Source organism: Danio rerio, chromosome 22 (assembly GCF_049306965.1).
Source record: "Danio rerio strain Tuebingen ecotype United States chromosome 22, GRCz12tu, whole genome shotgun sequence".
Classification (NCBI taxonomy): Eukaryota; Metazoa; Chordata; class Actinopteri; order Cypriniformes; family Danionidae; genus Danio; species Danio rerio.
In genome coordinates, this window is record NC_133197.1 from 3,016,687 (window position 1) to 3,039,299 (window position 22,613).

Below are 22,613 nucleotides of genomic sequence, written 5' to 3' on the forward strand. Positions count from 1 at the left end.
AAGGATTGTTTGATTATTTAAAAACCCCATTTGATCAAAACTGAAAATGATTTCACCATGGTTTAAGGAGATATTTGCAAATAAGACAAGAAAAGTGTATTATATTTACCTCTCAGAAGCAGGAAGTGAAATCACCTTTGACGGGAAACACACCACATAGACCTGAACAAGTACTGATCATCTCACGAATACTACTTTGATGTGATATTTACTACCAAAAACCCTCCACACACACACAAACACAAATGTTAAAAAAGTCAAGCACTCAGAGTAATGTGCAAATTAATCAAGTTATAATGAATGAGTGTTTACGCTCTTTAAAAAAAACTCATTAATTTACAGAAGCATGGCACAATTACTATAAATGTCACGGCATAACAGGAACGACCCCATTAACTCATGAAAGTTTATTCTGATGTCAAGTTTCAAGTCCTCTTTTAATGAAGAACAAGAGATGTACACAGACGTTGCAATGACCATGGATTGTTCACAGAGTTTGCAGGAGTCCGGATTTTACTTGCAAAACGAGTGAGACCGACAAGCATAAAAATAGTCATCAATTCTTACATCATGACAACCGCATTTACTTAAACCGTTACTAAAAGGACAACAGAAGAGTGTTCATGTACACAAACATACACAATAATCTAATCTACAGTACGCATCCCTGTTTCATTGCTAACTACGTCAACTGAAATGCTACGCTTCTTCGGAGTACGTCATCCTATACATACAACTTCATCACATGAAAAGTTTCGTCACGTCTCAGGTTAGAGGAAGTTCGATGGCAAAATAATCTGCTTGTTTCTGACAGAGTATATAAAGGTGTTTGCTGGAATAACAACAAAGGCACGAGTGACTACAAAAAATCATTCACTGCTCGCAGTTGGCGTGTATTGGTAAAGTGCTCTTCCCTTCGGGTCAAGAACAGGAGTAGGCTACACAGTTTTCAGTCGTGATTCTGGCTACAGAAAGACTAGCAAAACAACGTCTCCAGCTGCATCTGAATTCGCCATAACTGATCCGGTCGTCAATCATGGAAGATGCGAGGTCTACAGAAGCCAAAAAGAGTGGAAGAGTTCATACGTAAAACACAGACAAAGTCCCACAAGAATCTAAATGAGATGGGGAGGACCGTCTAATGGCCCTCCAAATACCACAGCGGTCAATATAGGTTTAAAAACAGGCAAAGACCCAAAATGAAATGCTTGGAGTTTTTGTTTTGGCAACACAGATATGTTGTTGACACACTTGGTAAAAACACCTGGCACAGATTTTTTTTTTCGAGAGTGTTCAGCAGTCCGCTGCGCTCGCGAGCACAGCTCGTTCCTAGCGGGATGCTAGCGGTTGTTCTTCATGGCGTCCTTGGCGGCCAGAATTAGAGGAGTGAGACTGGAGAGAGGTTTGGCCAACTTCAGGAAGGGATGCTGAAGACGACAGTGGGATTTGATCAATTAAACAAATAACACATTATGTATAAGAGACATACAGTTCTGTTCAACAGAAAACACATTTCTAAACATGACAGTTTTATTAACTCATTTCTAATAACTGAATTCTTTTACCTTTGTACGTAATATTTGACTAGATATTCTTCAAGATGCTTAAAGTGACATTTAAAGGCTTAACTAGGCTCACTAGGGTAAAGTTAGGGTAATTTAGCAAGTCTTTGTTTAACAGTGGTTTGTTCTGGAGACAATCCAAAACTAATCTTGCTTAAGAGGGCTAATATTCTTGACCTTAAAATGGTTTCAAAACAAATAAAAACTGCTTTTACTGTAGCCGAAATAAAACAAATCAGACTGTCTCCAGAAGAAAAAACATTAGAGGAAATACTGTGAAAAATTCCTGAATCTGTTCAACATCATCTGGGAAATATTTGAGAAACCAAATGCACAGGAGGGTGAATAATTGTGCGAAACTGCAGGTTTTTATGCAACAATTCAATATATCATGATCGTGAACATGCACAATACAATAATTAAATACCAATATAAAATAAAATAAATACCAATAATTAATATTAAACGTTTTAGAGTGCTGGAGAATGTTCAGACTGCATTTGCAGTGGTGTTTGTGACAGCTTGGAGAAGTACATAGTTAGCTTAATAGTTCAAACGTGAACATTTTCGTATGCTAACGGCCTAATAGACGTAAAAATATCGATCGACACAATTCTGTGACTATTGAGGGCTATTGTACATTAGTGCGATACACACTCTTCCTCTCTGGGCAGTTTTTTCTGTGTTTTCTATGTTTGATTGTATAGCTAAGCTTTTTTAGATTTTGTTAAATCTACTATAGCTATGCTATTCATTTCTATATCAAAACCTTCTGTGTGTTTAATTACTGTATTCCATCATTTAGATTCTTGTTTAAATTATTTTAGTTTTTTAGGGTCACTGGTGGCTGCCAAAGAGCTTAGAATGACCAAGAGGCGACACTCTAGTGTAATTTGGGAAACAGCCACTAGAGGGTCATTTTGGAATGAAAACTCCAATAGAACAACAGCATATTATAAAGGCTGATTTATACTTCTGCGTCAAACGCCGGCGTATGCTACGGCGCTGACGCATAGCCCTTCGCCGTGGCCGTCGCCGTCACTGACGTGCTCTTTAAAAAAATGTAACTACACGTTGCAACGACGCGTAGCGTAAGCTCTGTGATTGGTCGGCTTGGTAGCGCTGACGAGTCTGGGCGGGACCGAGAGCCGCGCGAATGGCGCGAGCGATTGTTTGCAAGTGTGGAGTCCCGTGAAGGAGCTCCGGATGCAAAGTTTTGTTTTGTGTTTACCTCATAGTTAAAGTTGTTGCACATCCGCCGGTTCCTGCCTCAAAATGAGCGAGTTTGAGCCACTTGTACATTTCGGAAGTGTTCAGGAAAAGCAAAAAAGCAGAGAAGAAACTCGACACAGAGGAACATTTACACCTCACTGCCCACTAGCGTTTCGGAAGTGTTAATGCAGACCAACAGAGACAGCGCGCAGAAGTATAAATGCACAGCCACGCGCCTTGCATGCGCCGGGGGTTACGCCGGTCACCTGACGCAGAAGTATAAATCAGGCTTAAGTCTGTAAAATAAACTATTAAAAGTGCTGATGATTGTGATAGTAAGTGTTGTATTGTCGTCTTTCAGGTTATATCTCAGCTTAAATGCACTTTTTAAATAAATAAATAAAAAACAAAGCAGCTGCTTGCCATCGCGACTGTATTGAGATCCAATGGACGGCCGATCGCTTTTAATCCTAAATGGCGGAATCCGGGGCTGTTGCTGGGCGCTGCTGTTGCAATGGAACGTTCTATTGAGTGTCGCCTCTTGGTCAATCTAAGCTCTTTGTGGCTGCTTAAACAATGTATGCCTGTATGTGACAAATAAAAATTTAATTTGAGTTTGGATATACTTAAGGTTATAATACATTAATGTGTTTATATTGTAGTCAAAATCTGCTCGTAATCCTTTAACTATTTAATAACTAATAAAATACTGTTGTATTTATGTAACTAATATTTCCATAGTAGCGGTAACAAATCTGACTACTTAATAAACTAGCATTTACTAATGAGACATTGCTGTAAAGTGTTTTACACTTTATAACTCCTTGGCAATTAAATTGGGTTAAAACAATCGTTTACTCTGAACATGTACATACACAAAGCAATACAGCAAGCATGTTTTGTTATAATACCTGTTAAAGTAACTTTTTTTTTTGCAACAGAGGTCAATGTCATGATATTACAGTATATCCAGCGGTGGAAGGAGCACTGTAAAATCATACTCAAGTAAAAGTACCATTACTTGCCCAAAATTGTAGTTTGAGTAAAAGTATCTGTTGTAAATATTACTAAAAAAATGGTTAAAAAGTAGCCCTTTTAAAAGTACCCAAGAATATCGAGTATTACACTGCAAATGTGTTTACATGCAATTTGTGAGTGTGTGTGAAAACGTAACATTCTGTAGCGCATTTCATAATTGTTGAAGGCCATTTGGAGACTTCAGTCATCATACAGTAAACATCCCTTATTTTCTCATCAGTGACATTTGTAATTGTTTTCTGTCATTTGTTACTTTCCACCCCTGAGTATATCATATTGTAACATGTACTATATCAATATCATACTAAAAGCTTGACACAAGAAACTGTCATTAAGCCTAACATGGTATTGCTTAATTGCTGGGTATTTTGTTTACCTGCAAAAGCTCTTTGCTTCCACCTCTCTTCTCGACGTCCATTTCCAGACAGCGACCTAGGAAGTCTCGGAAGATTGGCGACAACTTTTCGGGACTCTGCAACTCTGGAGTGCCATTGGTTGCAATCAGGTACAGCGCCTTAAGGATGATAGGTTTGGGGTTTTTACATCATTTACAGCAATTACATCATCAACAACTGTGACGATTCGTGAACTGTTTCTCAGAATCCAGGATGATTCTCTCTGGGTTTGATTCTGAGATTTTAACAACACTAGGCTAGTTTTTAAAACCTCAAATCAGAAAGAGTAGGAACAGTATAGAAAATGCTAATAATAAAGTAGTGATTTCTAAATTTACTTTGACGTCTGTTCCATTGCAGACAATACCACAAACCTTATTTATTGTGCTCCTCATGATTTAGATTTTTTAAAATAAACATATATTTCAATTTGGGCTCTTCCAACACATTTCAAAAAAAGTTGGACCAGTAAAGCATTTACCACTGTGTAATGTTCCCATTCCTTTTTACAACACTTAAAAGACGTTTAGGGACTAAAGACAACACGTGATGAAGTGTTTCAGGTGCAGATTTGTCCCATTCTTCCGGCAAACAAGTCTTGAGATGGGCAACAGTACCGGGTTTTCGTTGTTGCATTTTGCACTTCAAAATGCTCCAAAAATTCTCTATTGGACACAGGTCAGAACTGCAGGCAGGCCAGTAAAGTACCTGTATCCTCGTCCTCCTCAGCCAGGACTGTGCAGAATGTGGTTTTGCATTGTCTTGTTGAAAAGAAGGCAGCATATTGTGCTCTAAAAACTCTATGTACTTTTTAGCAATAATAGAGCATCACAGAAGTGCAAGTTACCTTTGCCAAGGGCACTGACACAACCCCATACCATGACAGACGCTGACTTTTGGACTTGTTGCTGGTAAGTCTGGATGATGGTTTTCTTTTTTGATCCGGAGCACACGGCATCCATTTCTCCCAAAAAACACCTGAAATACTGATTCATCTTACCACAGTATACATTTCCACTATGTAATGGGTAATTCCAGATGCCTCTGAGCACACGTCAACGACGATTCAGGACACTGTTAACATAGGGCTTCCTTTTGGCACAGTACAGTTTTCACTAACATTTGTTGATGCAACTACATATTGTGGTACTTGACAAAGGTTTGCCCATGTGCTGATCTGGCTTGGAGATGAATGAAGCTTCTTGATGCAGCACCGCTTGAGGGATCGGAGATCACGGTAGGTCAGCTTAGGCTTACACCATTGTCCTTAAGCACAGAAATTCCTACAGATTGTTTGAATCTTTTAGTGATGTTATGCTCTGTTGAAGGTGAAATATCCAAATGTCTTCCTCTCTTTCTTTGAGGAACATTGTTTTTAAACATTTCAATAATTTTCTCAGGTATTTGTGGGCAAACTGGTGATCCTCGATCCATCTTTGCTCCTAAAGAACTAGACTTTCTTGGATGCTGCTTTTTACCATATAATAATAACTAAAACCACCTGTTGGCATCACCCGTTTCAAATAATTATTTCACCTTAATCTGCTTGATTACTAGCCCTAAATTGCTTCTGCCCCAACATTTCTATTTAAATGTGTTGCAGGAACCAGAATTGGAATACATGTGTGGAAAAAAGAAAGAAAATAATATTATAAAAAATAAACAAGTCGTCCACTCCTATTGAAACTCTTGATGAAGAAGCGCTGACAGAAATGTACCCTCAGTGGATTCTCATTGAGATACGGCGGCTCTCCCTCCACCATCTCGATAGCCATGATGCCCAATGACCAGATGTCCACTTTGGGTCCGTAGGCTTTGCGCGTCACCACTTCCGGAGCCATCCAGTACGGCGTACCCACCATCGTGCTCCTCTTACTCTGTTCGGGAGTGATCTGGGCACAGAAACCGAAGTCCGCTGCGAAGCAAGACACAAAACGAAGACTGTTAAAGACATGTCTAGACCTGGTTTGTTTCATTTTATTGAAGACTCGAGGAGTCAAAATAAGACAAATTCAGGCATTTCAGATCAAATCCAGACAATAAAGAGCTTATGCGTTGGGGATCAGTAATAGGATCTGTGATTCAGTTTTTTTTCTTATATTTGAAGCAGGGTTGTCAAAAATATTGAGTTTGGTACCAATCTGTACTGAAATTCATAGACGGCCATTTTCCACTAACATTTCAGCTCTTGGTAATGTACGTGGACAGTACAAAAACACCATTTCATAATTTACACAATTTTAAATGAGCAAGACCTTTGGTTTTTTGTATATACTGGTCCAAGTGTAAGGCTTTTTTAACCCCTGCTGAGTTAGAGAGAGGAATACATGCATTAATATCTTTGTGTCTGGACTACTGCAACTCAATTCATACATTTATTGGTCAATCCCATATAAATCGCCTACAAGTAATCCAAAACACAACTGCTAGACTTCTCATTGGCACTTGTCTTACTCTCTCTGCACTGGTTGTGAGGATGTCTTAGAATAGAGTTCAAAATGAAACTCTTTGTATTTAAGGGTTTAACTGCTCGGACAGCTTATTATTCATCTCAACTTGTGACTTAACATATTTGCTACTTGCTAAAAGCCATCAAGTCAGAAATTGTTAAAGTTTCCCAGAACAAAATTAAAGAGAAAATGGAGATCCTTTGCCATTCTTGGCCCCAAATTGGAGAAGAGTCTACTTCATACAGATATGTTAAGGATAATCTCCACAGAGGGAAACTGAAACTTGACCTTTTACAAAAGACATTTGATACCAGAGTTATTTGCACTTGGTTGCTTCTTTATAGGTTTTATATTTACTGATTGTATGTTGTTTTATTCTTTTGATCTTATTAGATAATGTACAGCATTGTGCAACTCTGTTTCTACTCTCCAATTCTCTACTCAGACTTAGACATAAAGAGTGTGTCTGAAGGAAAGAGCGTGAACTTAATGAGAAGCATCAAAAGGTTTGCGAACGGCGAAACCAAAATCCCCTTGATCTTTTGTCAAATAAGAGTCTGTAGTACTACAAACTCATCCTGTAAGATTTAGAACTCAACACTGTAGTGGTTCCTTTAAATTACAGGCCACAAATCCAGTTCCTGGAGGGCTGCAGCTCTGCACAGTTTAGCTTCAACCCTAATTAATAGGGGTGTCACGATTTCGATTTTAAATCGAAATCGATAGAAATTTATGCTCAATTTCGATTATCGAATCAAAAAATAGAATCGTCGATGCTGCCACGCCCCCATGTCACGTCAGCTTGGCTTGCCAAGCGGGAAAAAAACAGGCTTGTTGAAGTGCTTGATAAACTGCAGACGCAGGAGACCCGTCGACAGAGCTTAAACCCTCTCCTCTTTCAATGAAGTCACCGGTGTGGAAGCATTTTGGATTTCCAGTGAGTTATGCTGACAACGTTCGTGTTGTCGTCAAAAAAAACAACACAGTTTTGCAAGCTCTGCTATGTACGTTTTACGTACGGTTTGTCCGATAGACAACACCAGCATCGCGATCCTCCGCCCGCCCCCGTTGCAAATCAGCTCGCGAAAAGTACACACTCAGGCCCTGTTTACACTGTCTTTGTTTTTAAATGGCATTTTAGAACGACAACGATTTGACATCCACAGTGGTGTGTAGCATTTCTGAGCAGCCCTCCTTCCTCTCTACCTCTGAAACATCACGTGACCACACAGACGCACTAACAGCGGGTCCAGGCAGTCAGAGGACTGCTTCAATCTTTCACTCACTTGTACTTAGTCATTTTAGCGAACACCTCAGATACTGTTGGCTGGTTCCTGATGGTTGTGCGTCTTTTTTACCGACGCCATTATAACGACACAGATCACTGCCTATTCACGAGTCCCGCAGAAAAAGTGATTGACAGGTGCTAATTATGTGTGTATCTTACCTTTATTCATGTACTGTATGATTTGTTTATGGGTAAAACAATGACCATGCAGGTCAGGTAGTTTAAACGGTAGGCTACAAATAATTAATTCGTCATTAATTAATTAATTATTTATAATCGAAAATCGAATCGTGCCTTTAGAATTGAAAATGTAATCGAATCGAGATTTGGAGGATCGTGACACCCTTACTAATTAAACACATCTGATCTAACTAATTGAGTCCTTCAGGCTAGTTTGAAACCTACAGGTGAGTGGCTGTTTCTCAATTCCAAGAACGCAGAGAACGGACTTGCGTTCGTGTGGAGACCGGTCTTGCCAGGTGTCCTCGGAAGAATGAACTCAGGAGACCACGAGTACAGAGATCGTGTCCTGTGAGGAATAAGATGCTGCGTTCTTCCTGATGGTCACATGACCTTCACGCGTTTTAATTGTTCAGTTATTTAAACATTACAGCATTCATACAACGACTTATTGTTTTTCCCCTTTTCAAAATACTGATTTTAATACGAATTTTAGGAAACAAACAGCCCTAATGTGTTTATTCGTTGATTAAGATGCCCACTGTAATATTTACTTTCACCGTTTCATTTAGGTAAATAAGTGACATCTCTGAACATTAATAATAATTAGAAATAAAATGCTGCGATTCCCACCTCCAGTCGCAATGATTTCTGGGACTTCTAGTGCGAGATCGATGCTCAAGTCTGCATCGGTGCATCCTCAATCCTATGTTCTTGCGGTCTTGAGTATTGGAACTGAACTTTGGCAGCTGATGATGACGTTACGAGAACACGATGACGTTAAGCAGCCACAAGAACACGAGGACGCAAGACCGCTGAGGAACGCATATTGAGAAACAGCCAGTGTGTTGAAACAGGGTTATAACTAAACTGTGCAGAGCTGCAGCCCTCCAGGAACTGAGTTTGACACATGCTATAAATTCAGCGTATATGGAAGGAAAATAAACACGTTCTGGAATTATCTACTCCAGGGGTGTCCAAACTCAGTTCTGGAGGGTCGGCGTCCTGCTGAGTTTAGTTGCAGCTTGCTTCAACACACCTGACTGGAGGTATCTAGTATATCTAGTAAGAGCTCGATTAGCTGGTTCAGGTGTGTGTGATTAGGGTTGGAGCTAAACTCTCCGGGACACCGGCTAACCAGGACCAAGTTTGGCCACTCCTGAATTATTCTATGATGCAATAAGGTGAATAAGCGCCGCCTCCACAGAAAATTGACAGCCACTTATACTTCACTGCCTGTTTAGCCCTGTTAATATGCAAAACGGTCAGCCAATCACAGCAGTGGGTGTTTACTTCTGACTTTACATTCGGCCACATCCACTCAACCAAAGCATTCCAATGAGGGTCGAAAACAGTCAATTACTCCAAAATATGACCACTTTAAACACCTCCCAAAATTCTTCAAATGTATATTCAGCTTTCAGATGAGAATCAATCCCTTTACTCACTCAAATCTGTCAATGTTTTGCTAGCACATCTATAGTGAATGCACCTTAATGGCCTTATATGCACCTACTTCTGTCTTACAAGAGCGCAACTGTTCACCAAACCCAACATGACGCCTATCAAAGCCAGGTATGAAGGAAACTATTCAGTAAGTTACAGCGTTAAACTACAATCAGCATCTTTGTCCTTTTTTTTGGTGGTGTAGATGAAGAGATTTCCAATCAATATTGTGTAAAATGCTTTGATTACCTAGAAAAGCGCTATATAAATGTAAGCAATTATTTTTTTGTGGTTATTATTCAATAAGCAAGCAGAACATACTGAGTTTGACAGAACCGTCCATTCCTAGAAGCACGTTGTCGCTCTTGATGTCTCGATGAATGACCTGATTAGCATGAAGAAACTCCAGCGCCTGCAAACACTGAAAGATAACAACAAACAAGAGGAAGTGTTTAGTTAAGCAGCATGGTTGCTTCCTGTTAACACATACTAGGTTTGGCGACATTACAAAAAAAACATATCATGATATAAGTAATCTTGTATCACAATAACGATATCACAATATTGTAGTATTACTTCTGTAAATTCAATCAATTAATAGTACGTACATACATACATACATGCATACATACATACAGGGGTTGGACAACGAAACTGAAAGGCCTGGTTTTAGATCACAGTAATTCATTAGTATGGTGTAGAGCCCCCATTTGCAGCAATACAGCATCAAACCGTCTTCGGAATACAAGTTCTGCACAGTGGCCAGAGGGAGTTTGAGCCATTCGTCTTGCAGAGTAGTGTTCAGGTCACTACGTGATGCTGCTGGGGGAAAACATTTCCTGACTCCTCCAAAACACCCCAAAGTGGCTCAATAATATTTAGATCTGGTGACTGTGCAGGCCACGGGAGATGTTCAACTTCACTTTCATGTTCATCAAACCACTCTGTCACCAGGGTTGATGTGTGTATTGGTGCATTATCATCCTGATACAGGGCACCTGCTTCAAGATACAGTGTTTGATTACAGTGTCTAGCACAAGTATTGGGCCAAGGGAATGATACTGCAGCCCAGACCAAACCCCATGCTTCACTCTGGGCATGCAGCAGTCTGGGTGGTGCACTTCTTTGGGGCTCCACACTGCAACTTTCTCAGATGTGGGAAAGACAGTGAAGGTGGACTGATTAGAGAAAGGTACATGTTCATCCTGTCCACAGACCAAATTTTCACTGCTGTCAACTAAATATGCCATATATATCATTTACAATCAGAACTATTGCCTTGTATTATTCATAGTACAAAACAAATATACAAATAATAACACTGATAATGAGCCATACATGTTGTTTTAGTTTAATATTCAATGATATAACTCAAAGATTCCTCCAGAATAATAGTTTTAATAACTCATCTCTAATAACTGATTTGTTTTATCTTTGCCATGATGACAGCACATAATATTTGACTGGATATTCTCCAAGATTCAGCTTAAAGAGACATTTAGAGGCTTAACTGGGTTAATTAGGGTCAAATTAGGGTAATTAGGCAAGTCATTGTATAACAGTGGTTTGGTCTGTAGACCACCCAAAACAAATATTGCTTAAGGGGGCTAATAATATTGACCGTAAAATAGCTTTAAAGAAATATATATTTTTATTTTACTTTTAATCCAGTCAAAATAAAACTAATAAGCCTTTCTCTTAAAGAAAAAAGTATTATTGGAAATACTCTGGAAAATCTCCTTGCGCCATTAAAAATCACTTGAGAAATATTTGAAAAGAATAAATATTTCACAGGAGGGCAAATAACTGCCTTAATTATCTTTGCTAACTGTATATGGTCATATAAGGCTTCATATAAGATATAAGATGAGTTTTTCGTGAGTTAAATGGGAAAATTGAGTAAAGCACACCTCTCTGCACACAGCGGCGATCTGAGCTTCATCCATGCAGGTCTCAGTTACGACATCGGTGAGCGACCCGCCGGCCAAATACTCCATCACCACAAACAGCTCCTCACCTACAAGAAAACTGCAGCACACACACACACGCACACACACACACACACACACACACACACACACACACACACACACACACACTTAACTCTCTCAGGGCCTACTCACACTATGCCATCCGTACCGTGCCCAGGCCCGTTTCCCGGATTGTTTGTGAAGTGTGAGTGCGCTGAATCGCGCTCAAGCACGGTTCACTTGGCCGGCCCTGGCCCGGTTGGAAGAGGTGTGTCTGAGCGCGGTACACTTGGGCTTTGGCGCGGTACGCTTGTGTGTGAGCGCAAAACGCGCCAAAGCCCGAAACCGAAAGCGAGACGTGACTTTTAAGGGACTGTTTGATATGGATTTATTAATCATTCTTACTGTTCAGTGAACGCTAACTGCCGTCGTTTATTAAAGACGCAAACCCCTCACTGCACGACAGCTGCACCTTCAGCAGACCTCCTTATTCCTGCAGCACGAGAGCTTAATGATTGTTTATGAGCGCCAAAAGTGGCGGATCTGTTCGGCGAAATATCTGACTGCGTGTCATTGCATCCCTAAGAACTGTTTGGCGAAATATTTGACGTCATATCAAACGACTGAAACGATATAACTAGAGAAATCTCCTCTGTGCTGCTGAGTGAGAGCGTATGGCAAGCCGTTTTAGCATTTAAACCTTGTTCTGACTATCCATAAATGTATTTAGAGATATCTCTAATTATATTTTGACTAGTCATAATTATAATTCGACTGTCAGAATGACAATTAGAGATATCTGCAATTACAATTGTACTAGTACGAAATCAGATTGGAGATATCTGCAAATATATTATGACTAGTCATATTCCTCCATTGACTTCCATTAAAAATATTTGCAGATATCTCTGAGTTTTGACTTGTCAAAAATCCAATTCAAGATATCTACAACTGTAATTTGACTATTAGTAAATTAATTAGAGATCTTCAAATATATTTGTAAATATCTCTAAATATGACGAGTTAAAGACATCTTCAAATGTATTATGACTAGTAAAAACTCAGAGATATCTCTAATTACAATTGTGACGAGTCAAAACTCATTTAGAGATATCTGCAAATATTTTTCAATGGAAGTCAATGGAGGAATATGACTAGTCATAATATATTTGCAGATATCTCCAATCTGATTTCGTACTAGTACAATTGTAATTGCAGATATCTCTAATTGTTATTCTGACTAGTCGAATTATAATTATGACTAGTCAAAATATAATTAGAGATATCTCTAAATATATTTATGGAGTCAGAACAAAGATTTAAATGCTAAAAAGGCTTGCCATAGAGAGCGCTTCTGAACAGCGCAGCAGCGATGACGTAAGCGTGCCGAGGCCCGATATGGTGTGAGCGCGGGCTGTCGGGGGAGACGGGAGGGGGGACAAACGTGCTTTGGCCCGGTTCGAGGCAACTGTACCTAGTGTGAGTACGGCCTCAGAAGCATCATTACATGCAAAACTGTGGAGAATAATCTGCAAACACTGACCAGTTTCCATTTAATGTGCTCAAGACAACAAATGCTGTGTTCATACATGCAGAGTTTTCATCAGTCAAATTCAAGACTTTAAGACCATTACAAATTAATATTCAGACTTACACAGGGTTAAACACTAGTGTTTCTAATGGCCCGGTTAAAACATAAAAACTATATGTTATTGTATAGAAAATAAATCCATATTGGCAAATAGAGTTAATAAACTTTTGTTATTAGTTTTATTGAGATGCATTGCTGGTGATAGGATGGGTGTTTGCCCAATTGTTTAACTGTAAATTGACAGATTAAAATTCAGACCGGTTTGAAATGATTTAAGACCTACAACACAATATTTCAGTGAATTTAAGACTTTTTGTTTTTAAAATTTAAGACATTTTAAGACCCCACAGACACCCCGTGTATAAATGAATATAAGAATTACACTGCAATGAAATGCTTTTTGTTTTGTTTCTAGTGCAAATATCTAAAAAAATCTTAAGGACGCATTTTTCTGAACAAGAACAACATTGTTTTGTTAACAAGGGAACAAAAAGAAGTGAGTTTTTTCTTTATACAAGTAAATAATACATTTTTTGGGGGGGGTTTCACCTTTATTTTTGATAGGACAGAAGAGAGAATTGACAGTAAAGCATGGGGAGCAGAGAGAGGGGAAGGATCGGCAAGGACCGCAAGGCGGAATCGAACCCGGGTTGCTGCGAGCACCGGAGTGCATGTGTCGACGCACTAACCACTACACCTCTGGCGCCAACTTAAATAATTTTTTTTGTTTAAAACAAAAATAAATACATGATTTCCTAGAATAAACATGGTTTGTTCGCCCAAATATTAAATAAACTAAATAAAATTTTACATATACAACTTGACAAAAATCACTGCCTGGAGTCTGTTAGATATGGTAAAAGGCTGAATATATTGTAGAAACATTTTTTAACCTGATTTAACTTAAAAAAACAACAACAAAAAAACAATCATAGAATAAAAAAAATCATTTTTAATAGTGCCGTCATCTAAAGTCAACGTGTGCTTTTATAAATAAAACACATTTCTCACAGTCAATCTGTACTCGAGCGGTTACCTGTCTAAGAAGTTGACGATGTTTGGATTCTTCAGCTCCTTCATGACGAGGATCTCGTTGATGATCAGCTCTTTCTTGGGCTGTTTCTGCAGGTTGATCTGTTTGATGGCCACCTGAAATACAAACAAACACATTAATGATGATGAGAAAGCAAGAAAAAAACAATTTTACATATCATCTGTGTCTCGTTCAGCACCTCCTGTCCAGTGGCGACGTCTATTGCGGTGAACACGGTTCCTGACGCTCTGCGAAAAACACAAATTATTCATGTGTGAATTATCCTAAAAAATTCGTTACAGCCAAACTAACAGAAACAAGACTTTCCTTTTAGAAGAAAAAATATTTCAATATTATTAATAATAATAATTAATAATTTTGTCTACAACAGTATTAACATTGCAAAAAAATCCCCAAACCTACCCTTGTCCGATCTTCTCGTATCGTGTGTATTTCTTTTTGGGGTCTCCAATGCTGACTATGGTTCCTGAGGGTGAACAAAGATTAAACCTAATTTGAGTCTCGTAGAAACGGTGAACAACAGCAGAGAGAGTTGATTATAGGAGACGTACTGAGCTTGTCCATGATCTCCTCGTCCGTCATCTTGCCCTTTTTGGGTCTCTGTCGGTCAGTGGCCTTCGACGCTGCGTCACTTTCTGGAGACGTCACCGGCGGGGGGAGTGGGTCGATGACCGACGGTCGAGTGTATACCTGAAATATCAAGCGTTACTATCACTAAACTCACACTTAAGGTTTATTCGTGTTTTGCATAGTTATGCCAAGATTAAATTATTGCAGTAATTACATGTACACGTGTCCATGTTATTAAGAGCAAGGTGGAACAAGCATATCGATCGGAGTTTATTTACCTCTTGTTGGAGGAAGTAGCTAAAAATAAAAACTTAAAGGGCTCATTTGATGTTGTTAAACAATATTATTTGGAATTAAAAATAGTATTTGGTGTAATGCGAAGTTGGACGTTTTAAAAATGGGATATTTTCTACAAATCAAACCCTATTGTTGCTCGTCTCTGCAGCACCTTTCTGAAACACACAATTTTTATAAAGCTCATCATTCTGACAAGCACTGAGTGATCTGATTGGCCAGTGATCAATTGTGTTGTGATTGACCAAACAGCTTATGAAAACTGAGATAGAAAGGTCATGCCCCTTTACGCATCTGATTGGCCAGCTATCTAGCTTGTCATGATTGGCCAAATATCTCAAGTGTGACAGAAAGGTTACACCTCTTACCATATTTGGAATATTAACTTCTACAGCAATGTGATTGGCCAGCTATCTAACGTGTGGTGATTGGCCAAGTACCTCAAGCGTGTGATGGAAAGGTTAAGCCCCTTATCATATTTCGGATACCAGCTTCAAACGAAATGTGATTGGTCAGCTATCTAGATCGTCATGATTGGCCAAATATCTAAAGTGTGACAGAATTGTTACGCCCGTTTACCATATTTAAAATATTAGAATCCAACGCAATGTGATTGACCAGCTATCTATCGTGTCGTGACTGGCCGAATATCTCAAGCGTGTGATGAAAAGGTTACGGCGCTTACCATATTTGATATATTAGCTTCTAACAAAATGTGATTGGCCAGCTATTTATCGTGTCGTGATTGGCCAACTACCTCAAGTGTGATGGAAAGGTTACGGCCATTACCATATTTGAAAATATGAATTTGAATAAAAAATTAAATTGAAAACATGAACTTGTATTTTATTAATGCATTAGTAAATGCTGAACTACGATTTATTAATGCCGTATAAGTATTGTTCATTATTAGATCATGTTAGTAAATACATCAACTAATGAAACCTTACTGAATGAGTTCGACCACTCATTCAAATGCATCATGTGACCCCTTTAACAAAGTTTAATTCTTACGCTCTTAGTGTGTTCAGGCCGGGGTGCGACGACAGGCGGCGGCGTTTCTTCATCATCATCATCGTCTTCATCTTCACCATTATCTTCATCATCCACTGCTTTGACTGGAGACGACGGCTCTGGAGTTTTCTTTGCAGGCTTCGGTTTCACAGAAGGAAAAAGCGTAATTATAACTCACAAAAGAGCATGATCAGTCATTTTTATTATTTGCACCAGCTAACTAAAAATCGTAAAAAACATTTATCTATTATTTTTTATAAATACTTAAATTATGTAATGTGCATTATATAGCTTATTTGTCGAGTATGGCCATACACCCAAAGCGCTTTACAGTCTTGAGAGGGGGGGTGGGGGGTGGGGGGGGGGGTCTCTTCACTCCACCACTAGAGTGCAGCACCCATTTGGATGATACTCCGGCAGCCACAGGACAACAGCGCCAGTGCTTCACCACACACCAGCTATAGGTGAAGTGGAGAGACGATGATAGAGCCAATTCGGTGGATGTGGATGATTGGGAGGCCATGATGGGTAAGAGCTGATGGAGGAAATTTGGCCATTACACCGGGGTTACCCCCCTACTCTTTACAAGTAGTGCCATGGGGTTTTTAATGACCACAGACAGCCAGGAACTCCGTTTAACGTTTCATCCGAAAGACGGCACTCACCTACAGCATAACGTACCCTTCACTATATTGGGGCATTAGGACTCACACAGACCTAAGGTTGAGCGCCCCCTGCTGGCCTCACTAACACCACTTCCAATAGCAACCTAGTTTTCCCATGTGATCTCCCATCCAGATACTAACCAGGCTCAGCCCTGCTTAGCTTCAGTGAGTAACCAGTCTTGGGCTGGGGGGTAATTTGGCTGTGGCGCCATATCACAGAGGTTCTCAAAGTGGGGGTTGGGACCCCCCCGAGGGGTCGCGGACAATGAAGGGGGGGGTCGCCTGGTGATTTTCAAAAATCAATTCATTTTTATTAAACCTTAAGACTTACTGTATTTTATCAATAACCTACTGATGAGAAAAAAAATAGTTGTTTATAGTTACTATAAACTATATAGTTACTATAGTAGCTTACAGTTACTAGTTCTATTGGATTGCGACTTCTCTGGTAATTACATTATACCAGGGGTCGGCAACCCAAAATGTTGAAAGAGCCATATTGAACCAAAAAAAAACAAAAAACAAATATGTTTGGAGCCGCAAAAAATGTAAAGCCTTATAATAAAGGAAACACATGCTGTATGTATCTATATTAGCTATATTAGCCTACTATAAAAATGACTAAGTTGGCTACAAATACATAATGAGCCTTCATGATTAAATAGCCACTGAAATCAGGTGGTTGGTGTTTATTTCGTTGTCATGTAAACACTTCAGCACAGCCTCTGGTCTTTCAGTGGTATTAATTTGATCATTTCTTCTTGCGGCCCATCAGAGTTCACATACCTGCATAAAAGCGCATTGAATATCGGTCACATCACAGGCAATTGAGTATGCTGGCACTGAATTAATGTCCTTGGTTTGCTGATCGGTGATGTTACCTGCCATTTTAATAGCCCTTTCCTTCACCGGCTTAGCGGAGAGAGGTATATCTTAATTTTTTTCTATTATCTTGGTTTTGTTTTTGAATTCTGCAATTACTGTAGGTGTTCTAATATGCTGATGAATGACTCCTTCATGTAGTCACCATCTGTGTACGGTTTTCCATGCTTTATTATCTCCCGGTTTGTTTACAACAGCCACCTGCCTGGCATCCCGCTCTGCTGATAGAAACGTGTGTCGCAGGCTATGACGCAAATCTTCGTTGACAGAAATGTTGAAATTAAATATTAATTCTACACACTTTTACAGCATTTGAAAACGTTAAAAACATTTGTCCTCCTATAGAAATCATATTAAAACAAAAATATATACTAACCTTCCCCATCTTTTTGAACATTTTTGAAAAAACTTCAGGGAGCCACAAGGGCAGCGCTAAAGAGCCGCATGCGGCTCTAGAGCCGCGGATTGCTGACCCCTGCATTATACTAAAGACACAGTAATACTGTCAGATGCAGCAGATTTTTTAACACCAGGTTAAACTTTCTAGCCCATTTACAGCACTGACATACATTAAAAAAAAACAAAGAATAGACTTGGGTCTATTGGTGTGTGTGTGCGCGTCATTGCATACAAGGTTTCTGTATTTATAACCACCTCAGAGAATATTGGGGGTCACGAGTCACTGGCATTCTCATTTTAGGGGTTGCGGGCTGAAAAGTTTAGGAACCCCTGCCATATCATATAATTATAAAATTTACATCAAAGAGACTTAAATATGATTTGCATTAAGAATTTATTCAGTAATTGTGTTTCCATTGTAGTTCATAAGCATGGCTTCTTATAAATGTTTTTCTTTTGTGACATGCCATAGCTTTTTGCAAACATCTGGACAGTATAATTGTCTCTGTGATAGAGTGATATATGTCATTATGGATATTTATTTGCATTCTGTTTTCACCAGATGTTCTGCTGGTCCTGCCGTGCTCTATGGCAGAGGTGTCAAACTACAGAGTTTAGTTCCAGCCTGCTCCAGCACACTTATCTGTAGGTATCAAACAATCCTGAAGCACTCAATTAGTTTGATCAGGTGTGTTTAATTATGGTTGGAACTAAACTGTGCAGAGCTGTGGCACACCAGGAACTGAGCTTGACACCTGCACTCTATGGCTATTGACACATGTATATTCCTGGTTAAGCTGTTATGTTTCAGGCTGTTTGTAGCTTTATTTTGTATTTGTCAAAAAAAAAAAAAAAAAAGTAAAATTTGCATTTAATAAATATTTCACATTTATTTTGCTAATGTTAATTTAACTCACAAAAAGAAGCTTTGAGACTTGGTCAGTTGACATTAGTTTTAACATTTGATTTTGACACATCTTTTTGGGAAAAGAAAAACAACCTCAAAGCTTTTCAGCTCGATGCCTTGGTGTGTAGGGAACATGAGGCTTTGAGAAGTAACTTTTGTGGTTTTGTTTTCCAATGCAAAATTAAAAAAAAACATCAAAACGAAAATATTCAAATGAGTGCAGATCACAGGGCAAGATATAGAAAAGGTCAACGCACCAGATAAAGAATCAAGAGTTAAAAACGTCAAGTGTAAAACAAGTAAAACCATGTTCATTTTATTGCAGAGAGCTGCTAATGACTACAAAATAAAACACTGAATACTTTAAAATTACATATTTAAAACAAAACATTTTAGCCAAACCCTAATTTATTTTCCATATAGGAAATAGGTCAGAATTACAATATTTCATATTGGCCACTTTATTAGGTACACCTGTCCAACTGCTTGTTAACACAAATTTCTAATCAGCCAATCGCATGGCAGCAACTTAACGCATTATTTGCATGTAGACATGGTCAAGACGATCTGCTGCGGTTCAAACCGAGCATCAGAATGGGGAAGAAAGGGGATTTAAGTGACTTTGAACTAGGCGTGGTTATTGGTGGCACACGGGCTGGTCTTGAGTATTTCAGAAAATACTGATCTACTGGGGTTTTCACGCACGACCATCTCTAGGGTTTACAGAGAATGGTCTGAAGAAGAGAAAATATCCAGTGAGCTTCAGTTCTGTAGATGCAAATGCCTTGTTGATGCCAGAGGTCAGAGGAGACTGGTTCCAGCTGATAGAAAGGCAACAGTGACTTAAATAAGCACTCGATACAACCAAGGTCTGCAGAAGAGCATCTCTGAACACACAACACGGCCAACCTTGAGGCGGATGGGCTACAGCAGCAGAAGAGCACACCGGGTGCCGCTCCTGTCAGCCAAGAACAGGAAACTGAGGCTACAATTCACACAGCCTCACCAAAACTGGACAATAGAAGATTGGAGAAACGTTGCTGCTCTGATGAGTCTCCATTTCTGCTGACACATTCAGATGCTCGGGTCAGAATTGGGCATCAACAGCATGAAAGCATGGATCCATCCTGCCTTGTAGCAACGGTTCAGGCTGGTGGTGGTGCTGTAATGGTGTGGGGGAGATTTTCTTTGGGTCCATTAGTACCAACTGAGCATCGTGCCAACCCCACAGCATACCTGAGTATTGCTGCTGACCATGTCCATCCCTTTATGAGCACAGTGTCTCCATCTTCTGATGGCTACTTTTCCAGCAGGATAACGCACTATGTCATAGAGCTCAATCATCTCAGACTGGTTTCTTGCACATGACAATAAGTTCACTGTACTCAAATGGCCTCCACAGTCACCAGATCTCAATCCAATAGAGCACCTTTGGGATGTGGTGAACGGGAGATTGGCATCACGGATGTGCAGCCGACAATTCCACAGTAACTGCGTGATGCTATCATGTCAATATGGAGGAAAATCTCTGAGGAATATTTCCAGTCCTTTGTTGAATCTCTGCCACGAAGGATTAAGATGGTTCTGAAGGCAAAATGGGGGCCAAGCCAGTACTAGTAAAGTGTACCTAATAAAGTGGCCAGTGAGTTATTCCACCAAATACAATTTTTTTTTTATAACTTCGGGGAAAAAAACATAGTGACCATTTGTCCAGTGTAAAAATGAATGTAAACATGTCTGGAAAAGAGGCACCTCTTTACCATTGTTGAAAAAACTAAAAGAAATACGCAAATAAATGGCATTTTTGTTCAATCCTAATAAGTAAAATTAGGAAGAAATGTGATCAGAAACTGAGAATTGTCAAGTCAAATTGTCTTCATTTTATCAAATGAAAGCAGAATTCAAATGGAAAGTGCAAAAGCAGAAAATAAACAATAAATGATACGTACCGACTGTTCACCGGAGGGAAAGCTGTCCTTCTCTGCAGATGAACGAGAGGAGACCAGCAGTCAGTACATGTACGATAGACAGACAGACTGATAGAGAGATGGATGGATAGATGGACAGACGGATAGACAGATATAGAGATAGAGAGAAGGATGGATGATCAGACAGACAGACAGACAGACTGATAGACAGATAGATAGACAGATAGATAGACAAGATAGATAGATAGATAGATAGATAGATAGATAGATAGATAGATAGATAGATAGATAGATAGATAGATAGATAGATAGATAGATAGATAGATAGATAGATAGATAGATAGATAGATAGATAGATAGATGGATAGATAGATAGATGGATGATCAGACAGACAGACACAGACAGACAGACGGACGGATGGATGGATGGATGGATGGATGGATAGATGGATAGATAGATAGATAGATAGATAGATAGATAGATAGATAGATAGATAGATAGATAGATAGATAGATAGATAGATAGATAGATAGATAGAGACAGATATAGAGAGAAGGATGGATGATCAGACAGACAGACAGAGACAGACAAAGACAGAGACAGACAGATATATAGAGATAGAGAAGGATGGATGATCAGACAGACAGACAGAGACAGACAGACAGATAGATAGACAGACAGACAGAGATAGAGAGAAGGATGGATGATCAGACAGACAGACAGACATTTGTAAGCACTCTAGAGTATCTAGCGGGGAGTCCGAGGTCAGGTAGGTCTCGAGAACTCCTCTGCTTGTCACCGTGAGAAGTGTAAACTAAGGTTGTACTGGGTGATGATTTGTTTTAGTCGATTAGCTATGGTTTATGTTTTTGGACGGTGGGAGGGAACCGGGGAACCCGGGGGAAACCCACGCAAACACGGGGAGAACATGTAAACTCCGCACAGAAACACCAACCGGCCCGATAGGTTGGACCGGCGGTGTTCTTGCTGTGAGGCAACAGTGCTAGCCACTGGGCCACCATGTCGCCCAATCAGAAAAAAGGGGGAGGGGCTTCAAGACAACGATAACTGGAGTGAAAAACTCAGGTTATTTATAATGCTTCCGTAATCATCTAATAGGGCTGATTACAGAGCTGATAAGGAGCCAGCCGTGTTGATTAAAAGCACGTGATCCTCTCGAAATTAGTTTATGAATAAACCGCTCCTAGTTTAGTTTTCTTTGCATATATGGATTGCTTTGGTTGTTTCCGGTGAATATTTTAAGTCAACAGCACCTTTAGAAACATGTCTTCTGAGAAAAATGGTGACGCGTTCAATACTTATTCCTTCTGCTTTGTGTACGTATACACATATAATGACCATAGTGTGGTTATATACGGACCTGAGGAGAAACTGAGGTACTTCTGTCTGCCGTTGCCTGTGGAGTCGTAAAACTTGAGCACGTCTAGAACGGCCTGCGGGTTTTTCTTCTGCTCCGACTTGGTGATGTTGGAGGTCTGCAGTAATCGAGCCCACTGCTCCGGCATTCCCTTCACACCCAAAAAACAAACGTCAGAAACTGGAGATTCAGGACATACGTTTTTATTTAAAAGCACGCATTTTTCTCTATGTGTGTCCTTCTGTGCACACTGAGATTTTTCACCAACATTAAAGCTATATATAAAGCTATATATAAAGCTAAATATATATTAATGGAAATCTCATGACAACATAAGATATTTTGAGCTTTTTTTTTTTTAAATGTCTGTGTTTGGAAGTATTAAAGCA

At 39.5% G+C, this 22,613-nt stretch overlaps 1 protein-coding gene across 2 annotated transcripts in view; it reads right to left on the reverse strand.

Annotated features, from left to right (window-relative positions):
- Window positions 1-392: 392 nt before the first annotated feature.
- The window catches only part of pak2b (p21 protein (Cdc42/Rac)-activated kinase 2b), a 31,991-nt gene continuing 9,770 nt past the window's right edge, over window positions 393-22,613 (reverse strand). Inside the window, exons 4-15 of one of the 2 annotated variants that reach the window (XM_005170360.5) lie at window positions 22,228-22,375; window positions 20,867-20,898; window positions 16,065-16,202; window positions 14,738-14,876; window positions 14,589-14,652; window positions 14,365-14,413; window positions 14,169-14,281; window positions 11,482-11,599; window positions 9,893-9,992; window positions 5,926-6,122; window positions 4,189-4,326; window positions 393-1,427 (exon numbers count right to left, since the gene is read on the reverse strand). In XM_005170360.5, the coding sequence (XP_005170417.1) occupies window positions 1,341-1,427; window positions 4,189-4,326; window positions 5,926-6,122; window positions 9,893-9,992; window positions 11,482-11,599; window positions 14,169-14,281; window positions 14,365-14,413; window positions 14,589-14,652; window positions 14,738-14,876; window positions 16,065-16,202; window positions 20,867-20,898; window positions 22,228-22,375 (1,323 nt within the window). In that variant the 3' untranslated portion in view covers window positions 393-1,340. 2 annotated transcript variants of the gene reach the window in all.